General features: G+C 36.2%; 1 protein-coding gene and 1 pseudogene across 2 annotated transcripts; both read right to left on the minus strand.

Annotated features, from left to right (window-relative positions):
* Nucleotides 1–1,187: 1,187 nt before the first annotated feature.
* On the minus strand, nucleotides 1,188–5,437 carry LOC137719636 (protein NRT1/ PTR FAMILY 4.3). The gene is made up of 5 exons (XM_068458678.2): nucleotides 4,978–5,437; nucleotides 4,142–4,359; nucleotides 3,170–3,607; nucleotides 2,763–2,905; nucleotides 1,188–2,495 (listed from the first exon to the last, which is right to left on the minus strand). Exons 1-5 carry the CDS (start codon nucleotides 5,120–5,122, stop codon nucleotides 1,601–1,603), a joined length of 1,839 nt encoding a protein of 612 aa, XP_068314779.2. The 5' UTR covers nucleotides 5,123–5,437; the 3' UTR covers nucleotides 1,188–1,600.
* A 9,106-nt stretch (nucleotides 5,438–14,543) lies between these two features.
* LOC137718411 (mitotic spindle checkpoint protein MAD1-like) lies at nucleotides 14,544–25,991 on the minus strand (annotated as a pseudogene). Its single transcript, XR_015956660.1, has 16 exons — nucleotides 25,605–25,991; nucleotides 24,938–25,037; nucleotides 23,028–23,188; nucleotides 22,661–22,858; nucleotides 22,480–22,572; nucleotides 22,119–22,235; nucleotides 21,199–21,450; nucleotides 20,121–20,288; nucleotides 18,424–18,522; nucleotides 18,133–18,336; nucleotides 17,617–17,779; nucleotides 16,980–17,070; nucleotides 16,633–16,702; nucleotides 16,091–16,219; nucleotides 15,859–15,897; nucleotides 14,544–14,744 (listed from the first exon to the last, which is right to left on the minus strand). The product of XR_015956660.1 is annotated as a mitotic spindle checkpoint protein MAD1-like (transcript).
* Between the last annotated feature and the right edge of the window lie 273 nt (nucleotides 25,992–26,264).

Genomic DNA, 26,264 nt, shown 5'->3' on the forward strand with positions numbered 1-26,264 from the left:
TGGTTTCTTTCCAAAGAAAAAGTTCAAAGTGCTTTCCAATGTATTCAATAACAATGTGTTTGCCTACATATGCATTCTTTGTGAATCTGCTTTGTCCACCGACGCCGATTTATTTTGCTCTTAAAAATCACTTCATGTGGTACCCAAATTACATGAAGAGGAAATTAATTTGTTATTAACATGTGGTGGACTACTTTCTATAATAAATTAAAAAAATAGTCTAAGGTACACTTTAATAAAAAAAAGGGTATTGATGCATGTGGTCCAATATCCTAGTGGATAGGGTATTAGTTTCTATCCATGCGTCCCACATTCGAAACTTTCCCTTCTCCTAAATGAATGTAATAGTTTCGAACATTCCCCCTCCCTTTAATATTAGAATTTACAAAAAAAAAAAAAAAAAAAAAAAAAGGGTTTCGATACCCCTTAATTTGAACGTTGGTAGTGTAATACAACCCCGTACAATAGGAGAAGGACACATAGACAATAGTTTGATATAACAGTTTTACTCTTAACATCGCGAGCATACTAGTCTGCTCTAAAGGTAAATAGGCTTTTATGTCACTAACAGACAAAGTTTCTCTTGACCACTCATACTATGTCCTGCCACCGGGCCATATATACAATGCCCAATGGTGGCTGGGCACCAACTCTATGTAGTTTCCTCTGGGTCTCCAGCGCGTTTGTGCTCTTATCAACATGAATCTTCAAAACTACTAGCTAGCAAGACTTCGAAGACTGGCTTGCATCATCAAAGAGCTAGTATGCTCTGCAACCTCCCCTCCCAACTGCCTGCTAGGGTTTTTCCCTATAAATAGTCAAGTCAAACAGAAGAAACCGTAATCGTCACTTACTGCTCAGAACTCTATCAAGTTCTCTTTTCTCTCTACTACTTTTTTGACTTAGGTATCAGAGGCCCTTTGGCGAAAACTCTCTCCTTTTTTCAAATGTTCGTCAATTAGGCTAAGGGTGTTTGTTCTCTTGTAGGTGGAATTTCATTAAATCAACCATGTACGAAATTTGCATCAACATTACTAATTTCCTTTTATTTATTTATTAAAGGATGCCTATAGAATTTCCCAAAAATAGATAAGTGCAAATTAAACACGGCCTCACCTTAGAGCATCTGCAATGGGAGATGCAAATACCTTGGATTAAGCATTTTCATTTTTTTAGTTGGTCATAAATGGATGGAATCTAAAATATTCATATTCGTTGGAAAATATAAATTTACAATATAAAACATAATCTAGATTACATCTCTCAAATGAACGTGACCTATCAATCAAAGAGAGAAAAATGTGATCCAAATTACATCTCTCACACTAGAGTAGATTTAACTTTTACATCTTATGAAAATATAAAACGTAATCTAAACATAATTTTTACATCTCAAGTTTTGCATCTCTCCATTATATATGCTCATATTGATATAGAGTAATTTGGCTTCTCTTATACGGCATGCGACTGATTTCTATACATAATACGAACATATATATGTGTATATGCGATAGATCGATCAGAGCCCTATATATTAATCACCTTCATTAATTCAGAGCTATTTTCTTAGAAAAGACTACCCTAAATATTCTTAAATAAGTTATGGTATATTATCATCCAGTCTATGATGTTTATAATCCTCCATGCAAGTAGTATCATGAGCATGCAGCTGGGGTAGCGCACTTGGTGCTGATGAAGAGGACGGGGTGTGAGAGTACCAATGAGACCAAAATAGATAGTTGAGGAAGTTGAGGAAGCTGAGGCCTGCCAGCAACCAATAGAAAAGGTCCAGTCTGTCTTTGTTGAGATTATTGTCACCCAGCCAACCACCACCACCTGATGAGGTTGTGATCTTATTCACCAGAGAGACAAGTAGAGAGCTCAGGTAAAACCCAAACGAATATGAGCAATAGGTCAAGGCAGTTAAAAATGCTTGCATCCCCTTCAAGGATTGCTTGTAAAAGAACTCAATGAGGCCTACGGCAGTGAACATTTCTGATAATCCAAAGATCAAGAATTGTGGGGTGATCCAAAAAATGGAAATTATTTTGTTCGAATGCACAGCTGCATCCCTTCTCTTTTCCTCCATGATGGCAGCCGCGATCATCGAAAAAGTTGCAAAAAAGAGTCCAAACCCTATTCTCATTAATGGAGAGATGCCAGAATCGTGACCGGTGAATTTTCGAGCAAAGGGAACAAAGAAAGTGTCGTAGAGAGGGACGAGGACGATGAGAATGATGTAAGGGATGGATTGGAGTGAAGCTGGAGGGATATGGAAGGATTTGGTAAGCTTGGTGTCCATCATACTTCCTTGTTGGACTGAGAAAGTTTGGAGCTGAGCCAAAATTGTGTTGAAAATTATGGTGGAAGCAAAAATTGGAATAACTGAAAGCAGTATTTTGACTTGCTTCACTTGAGTAACGGTGCACAATCTCCACGGGCTTTCCTTTGAATTAGTGCCATCTTGAATTTTAATGCAAGCCTTGTCCAAGAACCTGATCATCATTAATTAATTTGGCAGATTAATTAAGCATACATGATTGCAAGAGAAAAGACAATATATATATTTACAAGCATCGCTCAAGTAAGTACTAGTTGCTTTTCTTAATACTTCATACGTGGATAAACATATTTTGGTCTTACTATTTTTGTTTATCTTAATAGAGGACATGCACGATGCATGGGAAACAAGATGTAGTTATTCTAGCTATAAAATACTGAAATAAAGATTTATTTTTTTCCCTTTTGCTTTGTAAATTTACCTGAACTTTTCAGTGTGAAGAAAGCTGGCCGCGTCAGAAAAGAAAGTAGTATTGTCATGCAGCACATTGTTTTGGTTTCCATGGAGCAACTGTGGATTAGATGGACAAGCCTGCTTTCTCTTTAGCATTGCAGCCACAAAAACCTAAAAAGGAAAATGATAGTTATTTACATGCATTGTGCAGACTCCCATATATAGTATTCGAATTCGACAAGCCACATGCATGTTAATCTTTTTAAACATCATAAGCCAACAAAATTGCATACCGACACATACACATCAAACAATATATTTATAACCGATTGTATGAACTACTATTCCTGATTGACCCATAAGATATATATTAGATTCGATATAAAATTCCTAATTAATTAAGAGGATTAAATTGGAAAAAGTTCAATATTATACTTGAGCAATGGGAGTGAGTATGCTTCCTTGAGGTCGCTTGTTCCTGTAATATAGGGTACCGGAAACCAAGCTGATTAATCCCATGGCCATGGCGGCTGCTGAGACTCCAAAGCCAACATCCATTCCAGAGTGAGTTTGGACCCACACAAGAAGAGTGAGGGCGACGAGTTCACCCATGGAAAAGGCAAAGTAGGCAGCGTTGAAGTAGGTGGAGAGTTTCTTGGACTGCTTCGGGTCATCTGGGTTGAACTGGTCAGCCCCGTGAGCGATCATGTTTGGCTTCACACAGCCACTCCCCAATGCCACCAAGTAAAGTGCCACAAAGAAGATTAATGACTTGAACCCTTTTGCCTCTACACACTCCTCTCCGTTATTAACGTTGCATGGCGGTGGCTTTAGCTGCGGAACATGAGCTTGGACTGACAGTAATATGAAACCCTGCATGCATGCATGCGCGCAAATTCAGAATGCATACGTATACCCTCATGTACAAAAATTAATAAATCAATTGTTCACATGAATTAATTAATTGAGTAGAAACATTACTCAATCAATCAACTGTTAAGAAAATAATTATTCATTTATTTGAATGAATGATTTTATTTTGGAAGTTTTAACGAAAATCTCACGGTACTGTTCACTTTAACGAAAAACCACATTTTTACCCTAAAAAGTCAAACCCGGTACTATTCACTTTACCCTTTATTTTGTCCTTATGGTTAAAACTCAAAGTTTTCAAGTCATTTTCATTAGTTTTCCTTTTTATTTTTAACTGAGTTATTTTGTCGCTCTATATTGACTCACTCTCATAACATAAACAAGTTCAGCAAATCGAATTTGTTGTAGAGAGAGAGAGAGAGAGAGAGAGAGAGAGAGAGAGAGAGAGAGAGAGAGAGAGGGTAAAACAAAAAAGGTGAGATCATGATGAACGAAGGCTGAGCTTAAGCTAGGGGTAAGGTAGGTAGCTCTCACCGAAAGTTCCACAAAACCAAAGATAAGCATGGTCCAGAAACTCCCAAGATAGGAATCGGAGAGGTAGCCACCAACAAGGGCTAAGAGAAAGACAGTTCCAATAAAGTTTGTCACTACGTTGGCCGAATTCGACAAAGGAAAATGCATCTCATTTATCACGTATGTTATGAGGTTGTTCCCAACTGCAGCAATTCCCATTATCTCAAATGATTGAAGCCCTGTGCAAGAAAACAGAAATGTCATACAACTTAATTACAAAAGTAGAAAATAAAATAAGTACAATCTATGGTGAGAGAGCTTTGCTTAAATTAATTTAATTAATGGAGTTTTACTTAAGTAATTAAATTCGACTCTCATGAATAGCGATTCTCATGAATAGTGATTCGAACTAGTTTATTATGCTTGACCTAATTCATTATGCGGCTTAACTTAATTCCCTTATCCTAATATCACCCATTTCTACTTTTTACACACTCCTCTCAATTTTCGATTGTCAAATAAAATGAATTGAAGAAAATTAATGGACAACAATTAACAAGTGTTTGTAAGAGGTAAAAATAAGTGTTTAATAACACTTTTCTAAATATATGGTTGTATTAAAATAAAGAGTCGTGATAATTAAGGTGCGGCTTTCTTTTTTATTTGAAAAAAGGTGTGGTTCATAAGCTAAATCAAGAAACCGTTTCGGTTGCGTATGTACATTAGAATAGCAGTACATGCTTTCAGTGTGAGTCTGAATAATTAATTATCACAAAAGTTATATACAGGAGAAAATGAATTTTATAAAAAACGAAATTAGAGAAGTAATTAGAAGAAGATACAGGATGTGGCTATACCAAGAACAAATGCAGCAGCTCTCATGCCACCATGCTTGGTAGGATTGGAAGGTCTGCCCCTCCAATCAACAGTCATCTCTTCAGCCATGTCAGATGTGTTAATGGCCTCAACTTTGTGATTCTGCCTCCTTTGTTCCATTTCCATGCCCCTGCTGCTATATATATATATGTGTTTCTGTGTCTCTCTCTCTGACCAAACTAGGAGGAAGAGGGAAAGGGAGAGGCAGAGGGAGAGGGACTAGTGAAGGAGGACTGTGTAAGGTTGCCTTTTGTTGGTCTTAAGCTAATAATTCTGAATTGGAGGCAAGTGGGTTGTTCTAAATTTATAAGCCAAAGCCAAGCTCCTTGTGACGTTGGATTGTAAGCAAAACCAAAGTCTTAAATCCACACTCACTATAACCACGTGGATGACACTTCATCCAGGAAAAAAGGCTCCGTGCAGAGTCACAACTTCCAACCTAGCTAGCTATTTCAAGCACTAATGATCTTATTAAGAGTACATCTCCAATGTTCTTCTCTAATTGTACTCTTAAGTTAAAATTTAGGGAACTTTAACGAAAAGCTCTCGGTACTATTCACTTTAACGAAAAACCACATTTTTACACTAAAAAGTCAATCGTGATACTATTCAATTTACCCTTTATTTTATTCTTATCGTTAAAACTCAAAGTTTTCAAACTCTTTTCCTTAGTTTTCCTTAAAATTTAAGCACTAATAATCTCACTAAGAGTCTCCAATGTGCTTTTCTAGTTGAGCTCTTAAGTTAAAAGACTTAATGGAGCTACAATTTGGACCTTGGGTTGTATTCTTTTCAGTTTCCTCCTCAATGGCTTATGCAACATCTAACGGATGATCTTGTAGGCACCCTTATGAGCCGCTTTATTGTTCTTAATGCTATGTATTAGTTCGTCTGGGGTGTCTTCACCCCCTCTATTCACCAAAAAAAAAAAAAAAGACTTAATTGAAGCAAAGCACCCCTAAACTTAATTATATCCAAGTTTAGTTATGGTTGAGCTCTGAAGTTAAAAGACTTAGTTGAGCTCTTAAGAGTCCTCCAGCTCAACCTAGTCTCACATAGTTGGTCCTTCAGTTAACTTCCTTAGTTTTTCTGTCACGTATATATAGGGACAAAAGAGTAATTTGACCTCACAAAATTAAACAGAATGAATAAACTTAGCTCTTTAATTAATGGATGAGGATGAGTTTTTCCTCAATTGACCACACAACGGGTTCATGAAACTTCATGCTTATGATCGAAACCATTCTTCTATTATAAATCACTATGTAAAATTCATATTTGTAAAAATCAAATAAATATGAGATTGTTTAGCATCGAACTATATAAAAACAATGGTCGGATTTGGTAAAAGAATTATGAGTTTTCTATCTATTTGCTACAATTAATTGACCAAATAACTTTAGTTTTAATTGATTTTTGTAAAGATTGTCTTTATAGAGTGAATTACAATATGAAAGGTCTGATTATGCACACAATGTTTGCAAATTGGACACTACGAGCATTTCAAAAGGAGATGTCAAAAATAATATCAAAATTATATTTGATGGCTAATGTGGCAAATTGAATATAAGTGTTAAATCCTCTTCTTTCCAATGGATGTGTCAAATATGTATTTTATTATTTTATCGGGCCCAAAGTTACATTAACTAATAAAAAATAATCAAAATTAATTTTAATTTTTCTCTATTGGTTGTTAATGGGACCCATGAATTAAAAAAATTAAATTAAAAATATTACACTCCTTTGTTTGCAGACAACTAGAAAGTAAGGAATCAAATGACCCAACTGCCACATCATCTTTGGCATATCCATTGGAGAATACCTGAATGTTTTTTAATCCTATTTGGCATATTTGACATCTCCTTTAGACCATCTCCAACCCTGGGCTAAATGCTATTTTTTAGGTTTTATTCCCCCCTCCCCCCCCCCACCCCCCCAAAAATCAAACCCAACCCATGCTAAATGTGTGGGCTAAAAACTAAACAAAAACCAGATTTAGCCCAGGATTTATGACACATTCTGGCTCGAGCCCCCACCCCGGGCTCAACTCCACTATAGCACAATATTGTCACATCCCGGCTTGGGCCCTTACCACATCTCGGGTTCAACTCCACCGTAGCATGATATTGTCCGCTTTGGGCCCAACCATGCCCTCACAATTTTGTTTCTGGGAACTTACATGAGAACTTCCCAATGGGTCACCCATCATGGAATTGCTCTCGTGTGAACTTGCTTAACTTCGGAGTTCCTACGGAATTCGAAGCCAGTGATCTCCCAAAAGGCCTCGTGCTAGGTGGAGATGAGAATATAGATATAAGGCTTACATGACCCCCTCCCCTGGGCGATGTGGGATGTTACAATCCACCCCGCTTAAGGGCCCGACGTCATCGTCAGCATACTTCCGGCTAGGGATTGGCTCTGATACCAAATTGTCACATCCCGACCCGAGCTCCACCACATCCCGGGCTCGACTTCGCCGTAGCACGATATTGTCCGCTTTGGGCCTCGACCACGCCCTCACGGTTTTGATTCTGGGAACTTACACGAGAACTTCCCAGTGGGTCACCCATCCTGGAATTGCTCTCGCGCAAACTTGCTTAACATCAGAGTTCCGATGGAACCAAAGCTAGTGAGCTCCCAAAAGGTCTTGTGCTAAAGGAGGTAAGCATGTACATATAAGGCATAGAGGATCATCACCCCTAGGCGATGTGGGATCTAACAATCCACCTCCCTTAGGGGCCCAACGTCCTCGTCGGCACACTTCCGACCAGGAATTGGCTCTGATGCCAAATTGTCACATCTCTGCCCAGGCCCCTACCACATCCCGAACTCGACTCCATCGTAGCACGATCTTGTCCACTTTGGGCCCCGACCATACCTTCATCGTTTTTTTTTTCTGAGAACTCACACGATAACTTCCCAGTGGATCACCCATCATGGGATTGACCTCGTGCAAACTCGCTTAACTTCAGAGTTTCTACAGAATCCGAAGCCAATGAGCTCCCAAAAGATCTCGTGCTAGGTAGAGATGAGAATATACATATAAGGCTTACAGGACCCACTCTACTAGGCGATGTGGGATGTTACAATTTAGCCCAGGATTAGTGGGGCTAGCCCACCATATATGTGTATTTTATTTAGTTTTATATTTATAAATTCATTGAATCCAACAATTAAGATCTAATTTGACGAAATTCAACCAAAAAAAAAAAAAAATTAACGGTCCAAATTTAAATCTAACGGCTAAAGTAATTAAAAAAAAATCTTATATGTGTTTCATATTTTTTTTAATAGTGTTTAACGAGTTTCATGGTGTCGGTTTGTAATTTTTCAATATTTGTCATAATCTAAATATTTTTAGGTTAAAATGTTTATAAAATTAAATTATAATAGTCTACATAATTTTTTCTTTTAAGAAAGTTACTTTAAGAAAAAAAAATTAGCCTAACTTAATTCTTTAATAATCTAAAGTTAAAAATTTAGGTCAGAAGGGTTAGAATAGAAAAGATGTTTTTGGGCTAAAATCTAAATTTTCTGAGCTAAAAATTTTATGTTTTAGCCCAAGGGTTGGAGATGGTCTTAGAGATGATCTAAGAACTTAGGAGGAACTTCTCCTAAATCTTGAGGAGCCAAGCCTTTATCTAAATAGAAAACTAAAAACTACAAGGGGGAAAAAAAAAAAAAAAAAAGAAGAAAAAGAAAGAAAAAGAGGGTAGTTGGGTTATAACTTATAAGGTGTGGGGTTGCTTGGGGTTGTAGTGTGTGAGGGATAAGGAGGGGGAGGTTTGGGATTGCATGGTATGGGGAAGGAGGAGGCCAGACGATGGTGGAGTTATGCATGAGACAAGGTTGGAGCAGGTGTGGTCTACACTCTACATTGTTCTTTTTACGGGCAGCTAGACAGGGTAAAAAGTTGTCGGTCAATGTTGAAAATTACTTGATGTTCGACTTTTTATTTCCGTCGGTTAATCCATTGGTTCCTTCTCGATCGTAGAGTAATTGTTTTCCAATAAATATCCTGTTTCGGATGTGACCAAAAAAACTCCACAGTTGCACTCCAGTCCCTAAGAATTTGTCCAATCATCAACCTTGTGAGTCAAAACTTAATAAGTTCACTCAAAACTCTGCTGAAAACCTACCGAACTTCGAACACTACTGAATCGCTACAGATAAAAAGAACAACTACATGATAAACTAGATAGCTAGTAAACGGTTGGTCTTCTTGACACATGACATTAATGTGTGAGTTTGGCGGTAGGAAAGCGAGAACCGTAGAAAAATGATTTCAACCTTTTTAGATATTTTAAATAATTATCTAAATGGTTTAAAACATGGACGTCTATTAGGTCACTAGAGTGTAAGTAATGACATACACAAATAAACTGAAGGGCATGCTTGGATTTTCACTAATACATCATCCATGGAGATTTGAATCCTCTAACAGACTAATTTTAGCCAAGTTAAATCCTAATTTCGCCTCCATAGATGATGTGATAGTAAAAATTTGCACATGCCTTTCAATTTATTTATTGTTGCCATCACTTTACACAGGTAACATTAGCACTTAGGATCAGTGATCGAATGAATGTCTAATTTTCAAAATATTGAGTATTTATCTAAAATATTTACAAAGGTTGGGACCACTTTTAAATTGATCCTAAAGATTCTCTTTAGGTAGACTATTATATATATGTGGTGTAAGGTGTGGTTTGCTGTATTGACCCAACAAATAAAGGTGTGGTTTGATCTTCAAGTAGAAGGAAATATGATATGTGTTGAGTAAAAAGGGGGAGACAAAGTGGAGACACAACATATGAATATCCTAAGTGGATCCCAACACACATAATATATAATACCAATTGCCAATTGGTATATCCTGTTTTCCTACGACACTTTCGAGTCTCTATGCATATTTGAAAGGGTGGGCGGTTGATATTATTTGGTTGGTTTTCGTTTTTTACCGATTGATCACCAGGCACTATGGAAAGTGAAAATTAAAGCCTATTTTTACTCCCTTTAACTCAAATCAACAGTAATTCAATCACTTCAAATCTATTTTGGTAATTAGCGATGGTCAACTTTTGTAGGAATTGCGCTGCTTCAATTGTCGTTGTTTTATATGTTCTTTGGAAACGAACAAGAAGCCCCAAGACTTTTGGTTAAAGTTCTACCTTATTTTTTAGATAAAGTTGGATTATATAAGATATGGTGGCCATTGCAACCGATTACCTTATTACTCCAAACATGCACAAAATGAATTGTTGACCCAAAAAAAATAAAAAAACAATGGAACTCCAATTTTCTTTATGATATCAGAGTATGCTGTTTCATGTGAGAAACCCAACAATCACACGTGCTCCACGTCATTGATTTGTAATGTTAGGCTTTAAAAATTCGCCATACGTGAGGGGGCTTGTTGAGAGTATGAATCCCACATTAGAAAAATGAGAGACTTTGCATGTGCTTATAAGTAATGGGGCTATGCTCCATATTACGAATTGGTTTTATGATGAAACTTCAATTTCTTCAAAAAGTATCTTGTGGGAATATTTTGAAATGACCTTGTCACAATATTTTGATGCGCACACTAATTAGTAAAATGGACCATATTGAGTGATTGTAAGGAGCTCAAGCTGGTTTGAACATCGAACGTAGTCGTTAAAAGATGAAACTCTGATAAACCACCTGATTGAGCGAATCCACCACTTGTGCCTAAGAAGTTCATCATTCTTTTAACTTGTACTTTTCATTACTATCCTTATCGTATTAGAAAAACTAAAGAAAATGGCTTGAAAAACTTTGAATTTTAATCAAAATGACAAAAAGGTGTTGTAAATGAATAGTATTAGGAGTGACTTTTTGGAGTAAAAATATCATTTTTCATTAAAATAAACTGTACCGGAAATGTTTCGTTAAGACTTCTTACCATATCTCTTTATCTTTACGACTGTTGTTATTCTTCTTATTTGTAGACTTTTGAACAAAACCTTTGATTTGGGATCAAAATATATGTTTCTTGCGCTTTCAAAGTCCAGAGACAGGCAATGAATCCGATATATTTAAAATTGAGCATTTTCTTTAATTCAAAGAATCCAATATTATAGATAAATAAAAAAGAAACATACATGTTAAATCAACTATAGCTTTCACCAGAATGAATAAACTACAAAAAATAAGTAACACTGCAAGTTTTTACAATTTGGCCATATAGATATATGCTATATATACTGGTATAGGTAGAGTAGGCACATTAGCTTCTAAAGCGGGATTATGTGCTCCCCTTATACATCCAAGATCATGTACTTTGGAGATTAAAATTTGTTGCGTTGTCTTTTGTCTTACACCGACAAACGTTAGATAGCAATTATTTAGAAGCATGTCTACTAATTGGGGAGCGCATTAGCAAATAGCACTATTGCAATGACATGTTTAAGGAATTTAATTAATGGATGTGTGTGTTGGTTTGAAGAAAGAGTGAGTTGCAACCGCGTAGGCGGTAGGCCACGGAAGGTGAACTTGGTGTGATTTTCAACCGTTGGAGTTGGGTGGTGGTTTCTTCTGTGCAGACACCATCAAGTCAACGCATGAAATAAATCAACAGTTGCCTGAACTTGGACATAACCTTGACACGTGTACGAATGAAAAAGTAGAGTTTGGACCAAATATTTCAATTTTCAAAGCACCATTCCATGGTCGACCAATTTCAAAATCTGAAAGAATGTTTATATGTTAAGGTCAAAAAGTGCATTAATTGGATCGATTGAGAGAGAAAGTTGGTAGGTGGACATGCACAATTTTGGAAAGAGATTCTCTCCAGATCTTTCCTTTCAAAGTTGAGAGATCAAGTGATTTAGACCTTTAAAATTTAATCTAATGGTAAAAAAATTATTATAATTTTTAAAATTTTTTACTAACTTTTTTGTTTTTAGGCATTAGATCAAATTTCAAAGACTCGGATCACTTAATCCCCAAGCTTTGGAGGGAAAGATCCGGGAGAGGATCTCTTTCCCATAATTCCAAAGCAAGCTAGCTATAGCTAGCTAGGGTTCCTTGTTTCTTGTACACTAGACTTATACAATATCCTTCTAGGTTATTCGTTATTGGAGAGGAGAGGAGAGGCTTCAATTCCTCCGCTCCTTTTCTTCTCTTGTGTTGTGATGAAATGATTGCGAGCTTAGCTAGGTCATGCAAATCACCAATCAACATTTTAAAATTCCTTAATTGATACCCATTTGAAGCCATACATCAAAGAAATTCTAACATTACTCATTCGATAAATTAACCAACAATATCTTGTTTCCCATATCACCTTTTACATTAGTTTTTTTTTATGCTAGTGCTGCTTTCGCATTAGTTGGTAATTGGTATATATGGGTTAGTGCCCACATTCTTTACCCCTTTTTTTCTCCTCAAATACCGAGAACATAAATACGTGATGTATTATTCTACGTGTTATTTATCGCCAACGAGATCATTGGTCACATCATAACTATTAGAGACATGCTACGTTTACCATCTATTTGTATCATCTCTCTAATAGAGGTATAACCCACCAACATATGTGGGTCACATCTCTATTAGAGAGATACTACTTAAAGGTATATTTGTCGATTTACCCCCCAAACTCATATAGAGCTGTCAATTTCTTCCTGAACTTTAATTTAGCTGATTACCCTTTGAACTTTTTTAATTAGCTAATTTCCCTCTTGAACTTTAATTTTAGCTGATTACCCCCCCTGAATTTTTATAAATAGCCAATTTTCCATCCATTTTGATCACGCAAACAACCCCTGACAACTTTATAGGGGCAAAAAGAATGAAAAATTGGATGGATGAAAAATCTAACTCCATGGGGGGAAATTGGCTATTTATAAAATTTAGGGCGGTAATCAGCTAAGGTTAAAGTTAGGGGGAAGTTGGTGCATTATAAAAGTTCAGGGTTATTGGCTAAATTAAAGTTCAAGGGTCGGAATTGGCAGCTCTATACAAGTTTAGGAGGCAAACCAATAAATGGTAAGAATAATATTTTTGCACTTCTTTTAGCGGCCAATTTGGTTATTCTCTTTACATGTATCAAAGGAACTCCATGCAATTTAAGCAGGGGTAAAAAATTTTGCCAAATTACCATGTCAACCGTATCATACTGATTTGTGCCAATTGGTAATGACACGGTATTGTATTGAACCGACATTTTCTGATACCGTATTGGTATTCAATACCATTACCAATAGTATTACCGTACCGCACCAATAAAATATTATATGATTTTATATTTTTAATAATTATATAACATTTCAATATATTAAGAAAAACATCCTTCAATTGCATCTCATTCCTTGGACATTTTCTCTCTTCGACACTCTCACTCACTCTCTGCGGGGGTTGGTGTTGGTGTGCTTGCTGCTTGTGGTTTTTTACTGCGGAGATTCTATTTGGTTTTCCAATTAATTTTCATTTAGTTGTAAACTTAAAATTAGTTTGTAACTGTTATTTGGATTGCAACCTTAATTTCCATCATGAATCCCACTGCAACATTTATCTTATTATGTCTATGAATTGTAAATGATTAATGATAGATGATGATTCTTAGATTTAGGTTACAATATATGAGATACAAACACAAAAATAGAAAAAACAAACATTTGGGCCTTGAATTAGGTTGAAAACAAAAAAATAAAAAGTGGCTCAAAATAAAATGGCAATTATTATTACCATATCATGCCAACCAAACAATATTGCATATCAAGATTTGGTGTACCAAAAATTTAGTGTTGTATTGATAATAGATTTTATCAAACCAAAAATTTAGTACGGTAATTAGTACAGAAGTTTTGATACGATAACCGTACCAAAACCATCCCAACATTCAAGGCTGGAGAAATCCTGACAGTGGGATTTTAGTTTGGCGTCTGTCAACCCTTGACGTCAAAAATCTCAGTAAGTACTGAAACGGATTTTAAGGAAAAGCCATGAACACACGCCCACCACCATTACCATCACTGTCACCATCAATCCCGCAGTCCATGAGTTTTCATGAATAAAATAATGCATCCACCAAAAGGACTTGTAGTAGTGAAACAATGAGCTTTGACACCCGATTTTGGGCCATTTTGTTTGACATCCATCTTGAATGAGTGCCCACTTCCTATGGATCACAAGAATTTGGATGCATCACTCGAAAACACAAAGCACCTCGGATTCTACATCATTCTCTCTGCCAAGTAATTAAAATCCACATTCACAACTATTTGGCTTCACGTTTCTCAATTTCATACAACAACCAAGCATTGTCCAACTAAGTGGAATCGGTTGTATAAATCCTAGAAAGGCACTGCGCTCAGTTTCAAATAGTGTGAAATATTTCTCAGCTATAGCGCAATAATGTACAGAATAAGGCACATCACACTTTCTTCTCTTAGAAACTCAAAAATTTAGTAAAGATCGAATGAATAAAGGATCAAATTTACCCTTTAAACGGATTATACGAGGGTTATATTTCAAAGTTTTTCCATTCGTAACTTCTCTTAGAAAAGTACTGTTCACAATATCCGGGGAAAAGGAAAACCTGGATAGATAGCATACCTGCTACACAAACTTGATAAGTGAAATATACAATCTTGGTGATTCATCTGTAGTAGAAATCAAATTTGACTCGTTTTTAAGTCAGGGTTCGCAGGTTGAAAGACTCCACTGTTAAGTTGGCAGTGAAAGCTGGGATTGAATTCAACTTCCGAATAAATATCTCAACCTGCAAAATGCTATCTCAGAATAGTTCACCAACCAGAAACCACGTTGCAAGATTTAAACTCAAGTCCCTGAAGAAACATCCGACTCGTTTGAGTACCCTATTGACTCAATGAACAACTCATGGTAATTTCTTTCGACCAAATCGTTTCTGTGAAAATTATTTCTACAAAAGAAAAGCAATTGCAGGTTCACTGGAAAAGTGCTTCTTTTTTTTTTTTGTTGAAAATAAACAGGTTTATTTTCTAACCCTCAAAGTTAACTCTCCACGAAACCAAAAACAAAAGTTTAGTCTGCTCCTTCCGAAGCAAAGGGAATGAATGAAAGCAAGAGCAAAAATAAAAGAAAGGGGGCAATCTGTGTTCGGTTTTGGCTCGTCAATTAGTGTCCTTTTCTGTTTAGGATTGTTTTAGGGAAAAAAAGGGTGCACTGATTCTTCTCCCAAAAGGGCTAGGAAAGAATCTTAGTTTCCTTATTCAATTTAGATTAGAAATCCTAGAAGTCTATTTGGAATTGGAAAGAAAGTCTAATTTCCTATTCCACTTAGAATAGGAATTACAATCTGTAAAGGACATGTAAACTGCACCCTATGCCTATAAATAGGGTGTGGCAAGGCTTAAATTTTAGAGAGAAAAACTGTGACAGCCGAGACAAGTGAGAGAGAGATTAGTTCTAGGGTTTTGCAAAAGTTCTGTAATTCTCTATTATTAATCAAAGGACCTAGAGAAATCACAACTGGACGTAGGCAAAAGTTCTGCCGAACCAGTATAAGTCTTGTGTGTTTCTAAGTTTTCTATATTTTTGCTAGTTTAGTCTATTGCCGTAGGTTACATTAAAGAACAAGGTCTAGTGTGCGGTTTTTCAACAATCTGAACCTGGATGCCAAACATAATAAGTACAACTATTGCTAAAAACTATGACAAGCTCTCATTGCCGTTTGTCAGACATATGAAATATGGAATATGAATCATGAACGTATACACAACAAAGTTTCCCCAATGGAGCTCTCAAATAATCTGGTACAGGTTGGACCACCCACATTCGAAAAAACAATAGTCCTACCAGTAAAGAAGCATGTAAAAAAGTTCTAAGAATTAGGAAAACATCATGCTCCATACCTGATGAGATATCTCAGACTGCGAGGTGTAATCATTTGCCTGTTCAATCCAAAGATAATATGATTATATTGCTTCCTGCATTTGTTTTATTACGATCTCAAGTACAATAACTCAGAAAAAAAATTGAGGTGTCCCCTAAAAATATGCCCGCAGTGTTTCCTTATTGAAATCTGAATGACCAAAATAGCTTTAAGATGGCCTAAGAAAATGAATTCATATACTACGATCTTACCAAAATGTTTGTGCTCCCTGATTCATATTCAAATTCAAGCTTCTCATCATCACTTTGCGCATATATAGATTGAAGGGTAAAACGTGTAACAGGGATTCCATTGGGACGCTGGTGTTCATCCATTACAATCTGCAAAATTGTAATCAAAAGATAATCATTACAGTTATACAATGGCCCATGTAGGTCTCTCACCGGCCTAGGAATGACAGTTTAGAAAGAGACAAAAAAGGCCTTAAAAATTGTAATAAATATCATGATCTCAACTATTTATTGGCTGAAAGTAAATAATAATATAGCAAAGATATATAGAAACAACTTAGTAATTTAAATTGACAAGTTTGATAACTTAAACTTCATATGGTTGATTGCCAGTGTTAGTTAAGCATAGACATAAGAATGAACTTTAAACCAGTAACAGAACTTAACAAAGATGAAGTTTCAACACTATATATAGTTCTTAATGTTAACTGGAATGCCATGTAAACTGGAATAGTAGTCATATGACAATATAAAGTAAAATGAGCAACAAATATGATATATACCTTGTAACCAAAGAGCTCACAACACGCCCTCCTGAACACTGAAATTCTGTCGGCAAAAACAGTCTTGTACCTGTTTAACCTAAAAGTTGTATTATAGTTTAGGTAAACTGTGAATATACAATGACAAGGATACCAAAACATATATATTGAAGAACTACTCCCTCTCACAGTAAGCCCACCCAATAACTTAAATCTAATGCAATCTTCTTACATCTGAAACATAAGAAATTAGCAAAAGTGTGGAACCCCAAGAACGGAATATCCTAAGTTTTCTTGAAACCTTAGGCTAAAAAAACGCATAACAAAATTCGCTCATATTAACAATGTCATCAGTCACAGTCACTCACCCTTCTTCACGTTTTTCAAGAGTTGCAATTTGTTCTTTCAACTGCACTATCTTCCCAGATAAGTACGAATCCACCAATTTTCCAGCATCACCTGAATAGTTTAAGAGAGGAAGGAATGCAAATAAACTCATTACACAATTGTGTGACCAGACTAATTAACATCTGACTTAAAATGTCAAAAGATGACAACAATATATTATCTTCTAATTTCTACGTAAATTATACCTTCCTGAGGTAAATTAGAAAACACTTTTAAGGAGCAAGTACGGCGCTGTCTACATGTGCGCCAACAAAGGTGCCAACTATGGTGACAGTAATAGCAATGATATTGAGGTAGATGAGGGCAGTGGTGCAATCAAGGTGGTGCTGGTGGTGGGGTAAATTTGGTAGCTGTGGCAGTAGCTTGAAAGCCATGTTAAAGTAACTCCTAAAATCTAAATCAATTTTTTCGCACTTTAGTAGTATGACAATTTAAAACTCCTTTTAACCCCCAACACACCTTGAACCCTCATCCATGCACAGTCAGTGCAAAAACGAGACAACAATATAATGCTCTAAATCATTCATTTCTAAGGCAGGAACCTTAAAAGGAAGTTTTCACGTAAATTTCTCTTTCAAAGAGCCATGTGCTTCTTACCTGATTGACTTTTCAATTCTTCAACAGCTTGTAACTTCTCCTTTGTCTTCTGTAAGTCAGTTTGTAATGCTTCAATAGTTTGTTTTGCTTCATTATCAACCGTAAGAGTATTCACCATTCTTAAAACTTTAGTATTAGCAGCAGAGAAATCGCCATGACCAATCTGTAGAAGAAAAAAATATCAGAAATTACGCAATTGAATTGCAATTTTTTCTGTTTGCCTGTCAGCTTTTAGATTGCTTGGCTGCAACTGCAGTTCCTTTTCTTTTGGGATCAGCCAGTTAGTACAAGAGAGCCATTACATATCTGACAATAGTTTTTTGTTTTTTTTGGAATAATGATATGGACAAACTTAGTAATAATGATATTTTCTTTAGGGGAGAGCTTGGTGGCAAAGTCCACAAAAGTTCAAGGCTCAGCCACCATTCAAACCCAGGTGGTGGCCCTTTAAGTGCCAAGAAAAATTAAGATAATAATGTTAATATCAATAATGCTCTGAATAAATTTGGCACCCACCTTGGACTCCAGCAGAGTGATCTCTGAACAAAGTCAATCGCTCTCCCTCTCCAATGACTTTGTTCTTCTAGCTTCATTGTTCAACCTCTCTTTAAGCAACTTTATTTCTTCACGTTGACGACTATTAACTTCTTTTTGTTCACATGGACCCCATTCCAATTCTTTAATGTAGCCCTCTTTCTTTACAAGTGATGATTCAACCTCCTGCATGTGCAAATGAGGAAACCAAACAATGAACTTAAACAGAGATTTCTTGAATTACAAATAGTAAAGAGAAAGAAATTATGTAACCTGAAGAAAAGTATGACTGGCTGCTTCATCATTCTTTGCCGACTTCAGTCCATTAATGACATTTCTCAACTTATCTCTTTCCTCAGTAACCATAGAGAGCTGCATTTTAATACTTCCTTCAGCATACATTCTTAAAAGATAATTAGTATTGTTTTTATCACTTTCTTTGGGGACTGACTTGTACGAAAAAATGGAATATTAGAGCTTTCGATAATGATTGTTATGCTTGAATGATAATGCTTTTTTTTTCAACTACTTTTTCTATGCTTCTAAAAATTCTTTACTATATAAGTCTGCGTCCCAGAAGATATTTCTATGACCTTGTAAGAAGTAAAACACCTTGAATTGAAGAAATTGGGGTTCCATAAAACCAATTGGCACCATGGGGAGTAGCCCAACTTACTTATAAGCCCATGCAAGGTTCCTCCTCCCATCAATGTGGGATTCATTCTCAACATGAATAACGCCTTCGTTTTTGAAAACATTGATCTATATTCTATACTGACTTTTCAAGTTGTTACATTCATCAACTTACGTTGCGGTTGCATTCACTTCATAGGACAGTTATACTCCCCACCCCCCCTCCGGCCACCCCTCCCAAAAAAAAAACAATAGTTACCGTATTGAATAGATTACCACACTTTTGTTTTTCTTTGAGAGAGCCAAACTTTAACTTATTTTCCAAAACCACTTAGTGTGATAGGATACTAAAGTAATGATCAGTAGACTAAAAATTATTCATGCATCAATGAGAATAAGAATGTTAGACAAAAAAGAGCTACATCGCCCACACATTAACCTTAATTTAGAGAATACAAAAAGCAACCAGTGCAGAGCCAGAATGATGCAGGATGCAAGAAAATTTGGGCATAAGCATATAAATTATGCTTATTATATTTAGTTTAAAAAATATAGGTGTTAATTACAAATCATTTTGAAGAAAGTTGAGGTTCCACCATAAAACCAATTGGTAATATGGGGAGCAGCCCAACCTCTTATAAGCCCTTGCAAAGTTTCTCCTTTCACCAACGTGGGACTCTTTTACCTTCACATCCTCACACTCCTGCTCATATGTGTGAATTTTCAAGCCAAACATGTGTGGACAACATGAATTGGGTGACGTGAAGCACGTGTCGCCATTGGGCTTCACACGTGGGCCAACCTGCTCTGATACCATGAAGAAAGTTAAGGTTCCACCATAAAACCAATTGGTAATATGGGGAGTAGCCCAACCTCATATAAGCCCTTGCAAGGTTTCTCCTTTCACCAATGTGGGACTCTTTAACTTCACATCCTCACACGTTTAAGGGCTAGTTATTACAGTTTCATGTCACATTATGACTTATCAGATTGCCTATATAAGGAGACCCTACAATTCTAGGGCTCAATCTTCAGGCATGTTGATTGAAATTATGATTAATTGGTTCAATTTACACCAATCTTTTCTTCATCCTAGATAAACCACTACAATTATAACCCTACATTGAAACCTGACTCTCCCTATGCACACCCACCAACCCACCCACACAGCCCCAAACCACCCCCAAAATTAAATATTCAATGAAAGCTTCCAAAGCAGAAAATTAGAGGGATTGTACAGCAGTAGAAGGATAAATAATAAGCTCAGCAACAGCCAGACTGCAAAACTAAATGAATTAAGAAAAAGATGGCATAAAACTACCTGGTTACATGCTTACCATCGATTCAATCCGCTTAACCTCTGATTTTGATACATCCACTTTCTCTTTGGCCAGTGTAGCTTCTATTTCAGCATTTTGTTAATCAATTTTTGCTGCATGTAGAGCTACCTCCAATTGTTTCAAATGAGCATTTGCCTCACCCACTTTCATCATGCTATCAATTACCTATCTGCATTAAATGAAAAAATGTTAATCACTGGAAACCGAAAAACATCTTCAATGCTCAGGCAGAGAAAAGCATGAACAAATCTCAGATAAAATAACAAATAAAAATAATAATATTTTGCATGGTGGGGATGATGACAGCAGAACTTGTTGATAACCTACATATAAACTCTACCAACTACACAAACTTGAAACCCTCGTTAACAGGTCAAGCATGATTAGAAGAAAAGGAATAGAATAATTCTCAGTCCTAAAAAAAACCCCACAACAAATAATATAGAAAGTTGACAGGTCCATTTGATCCTTCTGCGATTGTTTCAAACACCAAACAAACACACATGGTGTCATAGGGTGAAAACCAGACCACTGAAATAAGTCTAGAGATGATATTTCCAATCACTGAAATTAAGCACATGGTACCAGCTCATTGTAGACCATCTATTATGAAGTCTTCCTACTCAAACAATTATCAATAGTATCACATTATGCATACATCACATAGTACCAGAAATCATCTACTTCCTAAGAAATGTCTATAGCAGGTACAGTTATTCTAGGGTCTAAACAAAAGAGACAACCCATGCATACAAAATACACAGTTTTTAACATTTAGTTTCAAATGTATAATGTTCAGCTCCACTGGAATGCTGGGAAGTTATCCACAAACAAATGTAATTCTAATACCATTGATGTTGTACCAGATGTTCAGTTTTAATCAACTAATAAAAGAGTCACACTATGCAGTGCACTCCTGGCCGCCTTAACAAAAATAAACAGATCACAAAAAATAATAGAAGAAGAATAAGAAGCATCAAGGAAAGCCTCACTGTCTGATTATGAATTTATTCATTCATCTAAATGATCTAACAATGCTGGTTCAAACTTCAAAGTACTGAAATGAGCTATTCACGTACTTTTGTAATGATGCAAATTTAACTGGTAAATCCTCAGAACATGACACGCCTGGAATGTCTTTAATGATCAACTTCCAAGATGTCAATTCATCCTCCAATTTCTTCATACTAAGCTGTAATTCTTGTAGTTTGGATAACTCTGCTTCTACCCTCTCTCTACGGCTCTTTTCTTCCAACAATTTTTCCTTCAATAACTCAACATTTTCATGAGCTGACTTCAGCTTTCTTGCTTCCCTTACTTCAGCATCCTAGGAATTTAGAAAGAAAATGTTATTGGAATACACAAGAAATGCAGAGGAGTTAAAGGAGGGACATATCTAGTCAAGAGAAAGGTATTAGTCTAGAAAAGATGAACTCAGTCATACACAACTCTCTTTCAAACGGAAGCTTCTCGAAATCTGTTCAAACTTGAAACTGAAGCTCCTAATAACACAAAAGAAAATATTCTCCCCCAAAGTATTTTAAAAAATTTCTTTTTGTTCAGAATTCTACAATTTCTTTTATACCAAATGATAAACTTTTACCCTTCTTCATCTTCTATAATAATACAAAATCTATGCTGAAATATAAAAGGTTGATGAGGCAAAACTCAAACTACCATAACTATGCATAACAATATACTCCTTACCCCCAGGCCAAATGACCGAAATCACATTACCAAACAAACAATGCATTGACTTAGTATGCACCATCGAACATAAACAGACATATTGGCTACTTAATTATTAATGTTCAGAATTTTATGAACCGCCAAACCAAAAATTAATCTTTCGAGGGCTGAAGATTTTTTTGTAAAAAAATAAAATAAAAGAACTAATTAAGAATGATCGTCAACCAACTTCATAGAGAACCTGAAGATTCAATAGGAAGAAACAATTTTATTCATTAGAAAGAAAAGATCGACAACAAAACTTACAAAGTTTCTAAGCTCTTCTTGCAGATGTTTAACTAAAATATTATTCTGCGTGGATTCAACTTCTTGAAATGTAAGACTTGATAGTTTCTTCTCTACTTCACTCTTCTGTTGCACGCACTGAAAAGTAAAGTGAATCAAAAGAAAAACTGATCAACTCGTAGCAGTATAAGACAAATCGTAATATTATACAAAAATACATTTGATATCAAGGCCAAGCAGACCAACATACAAATAAATTATAAAAGAAAAGGTAACACCGCATTTGGTATTGTAAACGGACAGGTGATGATGCATATATGAGAAAGATTTTCCATAGAACATATCAACTGGTATCTAAGAGCAATAGAAATAAGAGGTCTACCTCACTAAGTTGCTTCTTAATATCATCCAGCTGCTTTTTCAATAGCTCTGTTTCTTTCTCAGCATTATGAGCTCTGCATTCCATTTGTTCACGCTAAACAAGAATGGAGAAGGTTGAATGACTGCTGATGGTCATAAATTCATAGACTGTAAAACTAAATTAATCAAAAATCACCACTCACATCTGCAGTTATTCTAGAAACAGTGAGCTTGGATTCTCCTTTCAGCTGGGCAAGATCGTTATTGAGACTCTTTTTTTCCTTCTCTATGCTTTCAGAAAGATGTCTCAGTTTCCCCTCTATAACACTTGCTTTCTCCTCAGCCAAAGCTGCTGAAGTCTCAGCTCTCATGCGAAGGTTCATTTTGTTTTGAAGCTTCACCTGAAATTTGAAATGTGATATGATGAGTGGGACAGAAAAACTGTTTGGAATTCCAAGAGGGGAACAAAACAAAACTAGGAGGAAAACAGAAAGAACAAATGAATCATTCTTTTGGGAAAACCAAATGGTGGAGGAAGTACCCAGCATTCATAAAGGTTCAAGCATATACCTCAAGTTCGCTGTTTGATTGTAATTGTTTAGTCAATCTTTCATGAGAATCGTGCACCTCCTTCAAAAGCTCTTCCTGCAGAGCCTGTTCACGTGCCTTTGCAGCGGCAAGTTCTTGTTCAGCATACAAAAATTGATCCAGATATTTCTTCTTCTCAGATTCTGCAGCACATGTAACTAATTAGGGACAAGACAACAAACATAAAATGTCTAATCTAAAGAGTTTCTACATGGTTAGCTTTCCAGAAACCGAAGGAATTTTGATTTAAATGAAAAGAACTTATCTTACCGGTTTTATGAAATAAATTCACATGCAGACATGGTAAAGTAGTTCCAAACAAGAAAGAAACTATCCTGTAGGGTTTATTATTTTCAGATTTTGAAATTTGTGATTTTTAACATAAATGGCCCACAACACAAACCGAAGACAAATCTCATATGGTATTAGGTTCAAGTTACTCGGAGCCTGCAAATAAATCAGAAATTGAAATTCAGTTTAAGATGTATTGGCACATTTATTTGCAGGTAGAGATATGGAACTAACAAGGTCCAGCCCATAATTCTATGGTGTTCTAGTAACGTCGAAGAGTCCAGGACTTTTCTCTACTCTTAAGTTAGTCATCCAGAATTGCCTACTAGTTCCGATAGTCTATTCTATATCCAGTATGAAAAGAAAATGTTTAAAAGACTGTATATGCATCCTCCTCTAAAAAAATAAGACTGAAACAAAGGAACTGAAAATTTTCTGTTGGTTTACCACCACAAGCTCAGCCATTAGGATGTGGGTCAGTTGTTGTTTTTATATTTCAACAATCCTCATGCGTGCATCTCCGCCCACCACTAGATAGCCCAACAGACAGTTCAACAATCAGAATGTTGCAGTTGCAGTGATTTCTATTTCAAACAAAAGACCTCCCACTATGATCCAAGGATAAGACTGAAACAAATACCAAGAGATTTAGCTGAGCTTTCTTCGCACTTTGCAGTTCTAACCCTTTAGCCTTTTCATACTCAATTGAAATCTTAAACAAATCCCAAGCATTTTCCACAAACTCTATCCCCATGATAGCCTAAAATCCATAAGTATTCCTAGAAGCAGTTTCCTTTCTTTATATTTCATTCTTCTTCCACAACTAAGGTGTTCTTTCTTGACCCAAATGAAACATCCAAGGTCTTCTTCAACCCTTGAACTTCATTCTCCGAAGCTTCTTTTAAACCCCAAGTTCGCTTAAGCTGCACTTTCTCATTCTTTGCAGTTCTAATCCTTTTCCTTACCAAATTAAAATCCTACAAATCCACAAGTATTTCCTACAAATTTTAGCACTCATTTAGCCTCCTGCACGCACCGTTTCAAATCACATGGTATTTTTGCTGCTACAACCAGTTTTTTTTTTTTTTTTTTTACCATCCTTATGTCTTTCATTCTTCTTTTGAAGCTTAAGTTGTTCTACACTCTGAGCTTCTTTCTTTACAACCATAACCCACTACACCATATGTTTATTTTGCTAAACAAAACCCACAACATAAGAAAATTTAAGTTAAGATGGTCTGTCCTGCATGAAGACATATACTCTGCTCAAAATAAGAAAATTTAAAATTCATTAGCTTTGTCACTTGTTGAGACGAAAATCTTTACATAGTCATATACCACCATATTACATCCTTAGTTAATCCCATCAAGTAAAGAAATGTTTTTTCGAATATTTGTGCAACAATAACAGTGAGTTTGGAACGAAAACTCTCCAATTACCATTCAGCCTGCCAGAAGACAGAAAGAAAAATATGTATTTTGTAACGAACAGAAGTACAGCATTGAACTGCGAGACCCATAAGTACAAAAACATTTGGGAAGCTGAGGAGAAAAAAGAGATGTTAAGCAATGTAGTGGAACATCTTATCAAAAGAACCCACCAACTTTGCAGAAGTTGTCATTTAAAGCCGCTAATTTAGATTGATAATCAGAAGCTTGCTTCTCTGCATTGCTCAAGGCATCTATAAAATCTGATTTAACCTGCGCCAAAGGAAGGGAAAGGGTTCCACTTAGCCAAAAAATATACAATAAGGTCTACAAGCAAGAGAAAAGAAACACAGATGATTGTACTGAATCCACATTAGAAAATAACATCCGGTCTGTAGAACTTGTATTAAAAGTCGGGACAAAGTCAAAGGGTTTGGATGATAAGGAAAAATTCAAAGAGGGAAAACAATCTGCAGCGTGAATACGACAATTACAGGCCAACATTTACCTTACATAAAATATATATAGTGAAGGGAAAGAAATTCTAAAATGGTTCAATCGAAATTACGATTTGCGGCATATACGAGACTTAGCCTCCAGAATGAAATCCAGGTATGAAAAATTGAATGAATCAATTACATTAGATATCATAAATTGTCAGCAACAATAATTAACTGATTCAAATGTATCTAGCTAGTATGGATTGAACAGCCACTTCAATTGGGAAACAGAAGATGCAAAATCGAGCAGCCACTTGGATGATCAATGGATTATTCCATCTAGAAAATGATAAATATTTACATATAGAGAGGCAGAAAGAAGAGAGGGAAGCAATATTACCATTTGGCGGCATTGATAGGTGCAAAGCAAGTGGTGGGAGGAGGAACCGGGAGGTGGAAGGGAAGGAGGAGGGTCGTCCTCGAAGATGACGAGAGGGCCTGGGCCTGTGGCAGGGGCAGGCGGTGGGGTCTCGGTCACCGACGGCGCCGCCCGTTGCTTCTTCGTTGGGGGAGTTCTCACTATCATCTTCAAACAATCCTTAAACCTAAACCTCTCTCTCTCTCTCTCTCTCTCTCTAACAGCGCAGCATAGCACAGCACAGAAGAAGAAGAAGAAGAGGAGAGAGAAGCGGTGGCCTAATTTAAACGCAAGGGGAGGGCGCCATTTCTTTTCTTTTGTAACGACGAGTGAGTGATGGCTTCTCGTTGCACCGTCTTTTCTCTTTCTCCCCCTTTCAAGTTTGAAACCCAAATAAGGGCTCTTTTGGTATTGACGTGCTCTAAAAAAAAATAAAAATTGTTTCTGCTGTGATGTGAGAATAAGCAGCTGTGAAATAAAACAACAGAGTATTTGGTAAATTTTTTTGTAAACGTGCTTTTGAAAAGAAAAAAAAAAGCAGTATTATAGTGTTTAATAAACTTTTATGTAAAACAGATGTGAAAAAAAATCGATTTTTCAAAGCTGGGTTTTGCAGCTTCTTGTTTTTGCCTTTTTTTCACC

The sequence above is a fragment of the Pyrus communis genome, chromosome 15, assembly GCF_041283825.1.
Source record: "Pyrus communis isolate YQ-2024b chromosome 15, ASM4128382v1, whole genome shotgun sequence".
NCBI classification, from domain to species: Eukaryota; Viridiplantae; Streptophyta; class Magnoliopsida; order Rosales; family Rosaceae; genus Pyrus; species Pyrus communis.

What these genes read in the sequence shown, in the direction of transcription:
- LOC137719636 (XM_068458678.2), bottom strand. Translation starts at nt 5,122, where the DNA reads ATGGAAATGGAACAAAGGAGGCAGAATCACAAAGTTGAGGCCATTAAC. An exon ending in TACTCACTCCCATTGCTCAA is followed by an intron (nt 2,906 to 3,169) that starts GTATAATATTGA and finishes TTTCCTTTTTAG; the next exon opens with GTTTTTGTGGCTGCAATGCT. An exon ending in CTTCACACTGAAAAGTTCAG is followed by an intron (nt 2,496 to 2,762) that starts GTAAATTTACAA and finishes AATGATGATCAG; the next exon opens with GTTCTTGGACAAGGCTTGCA.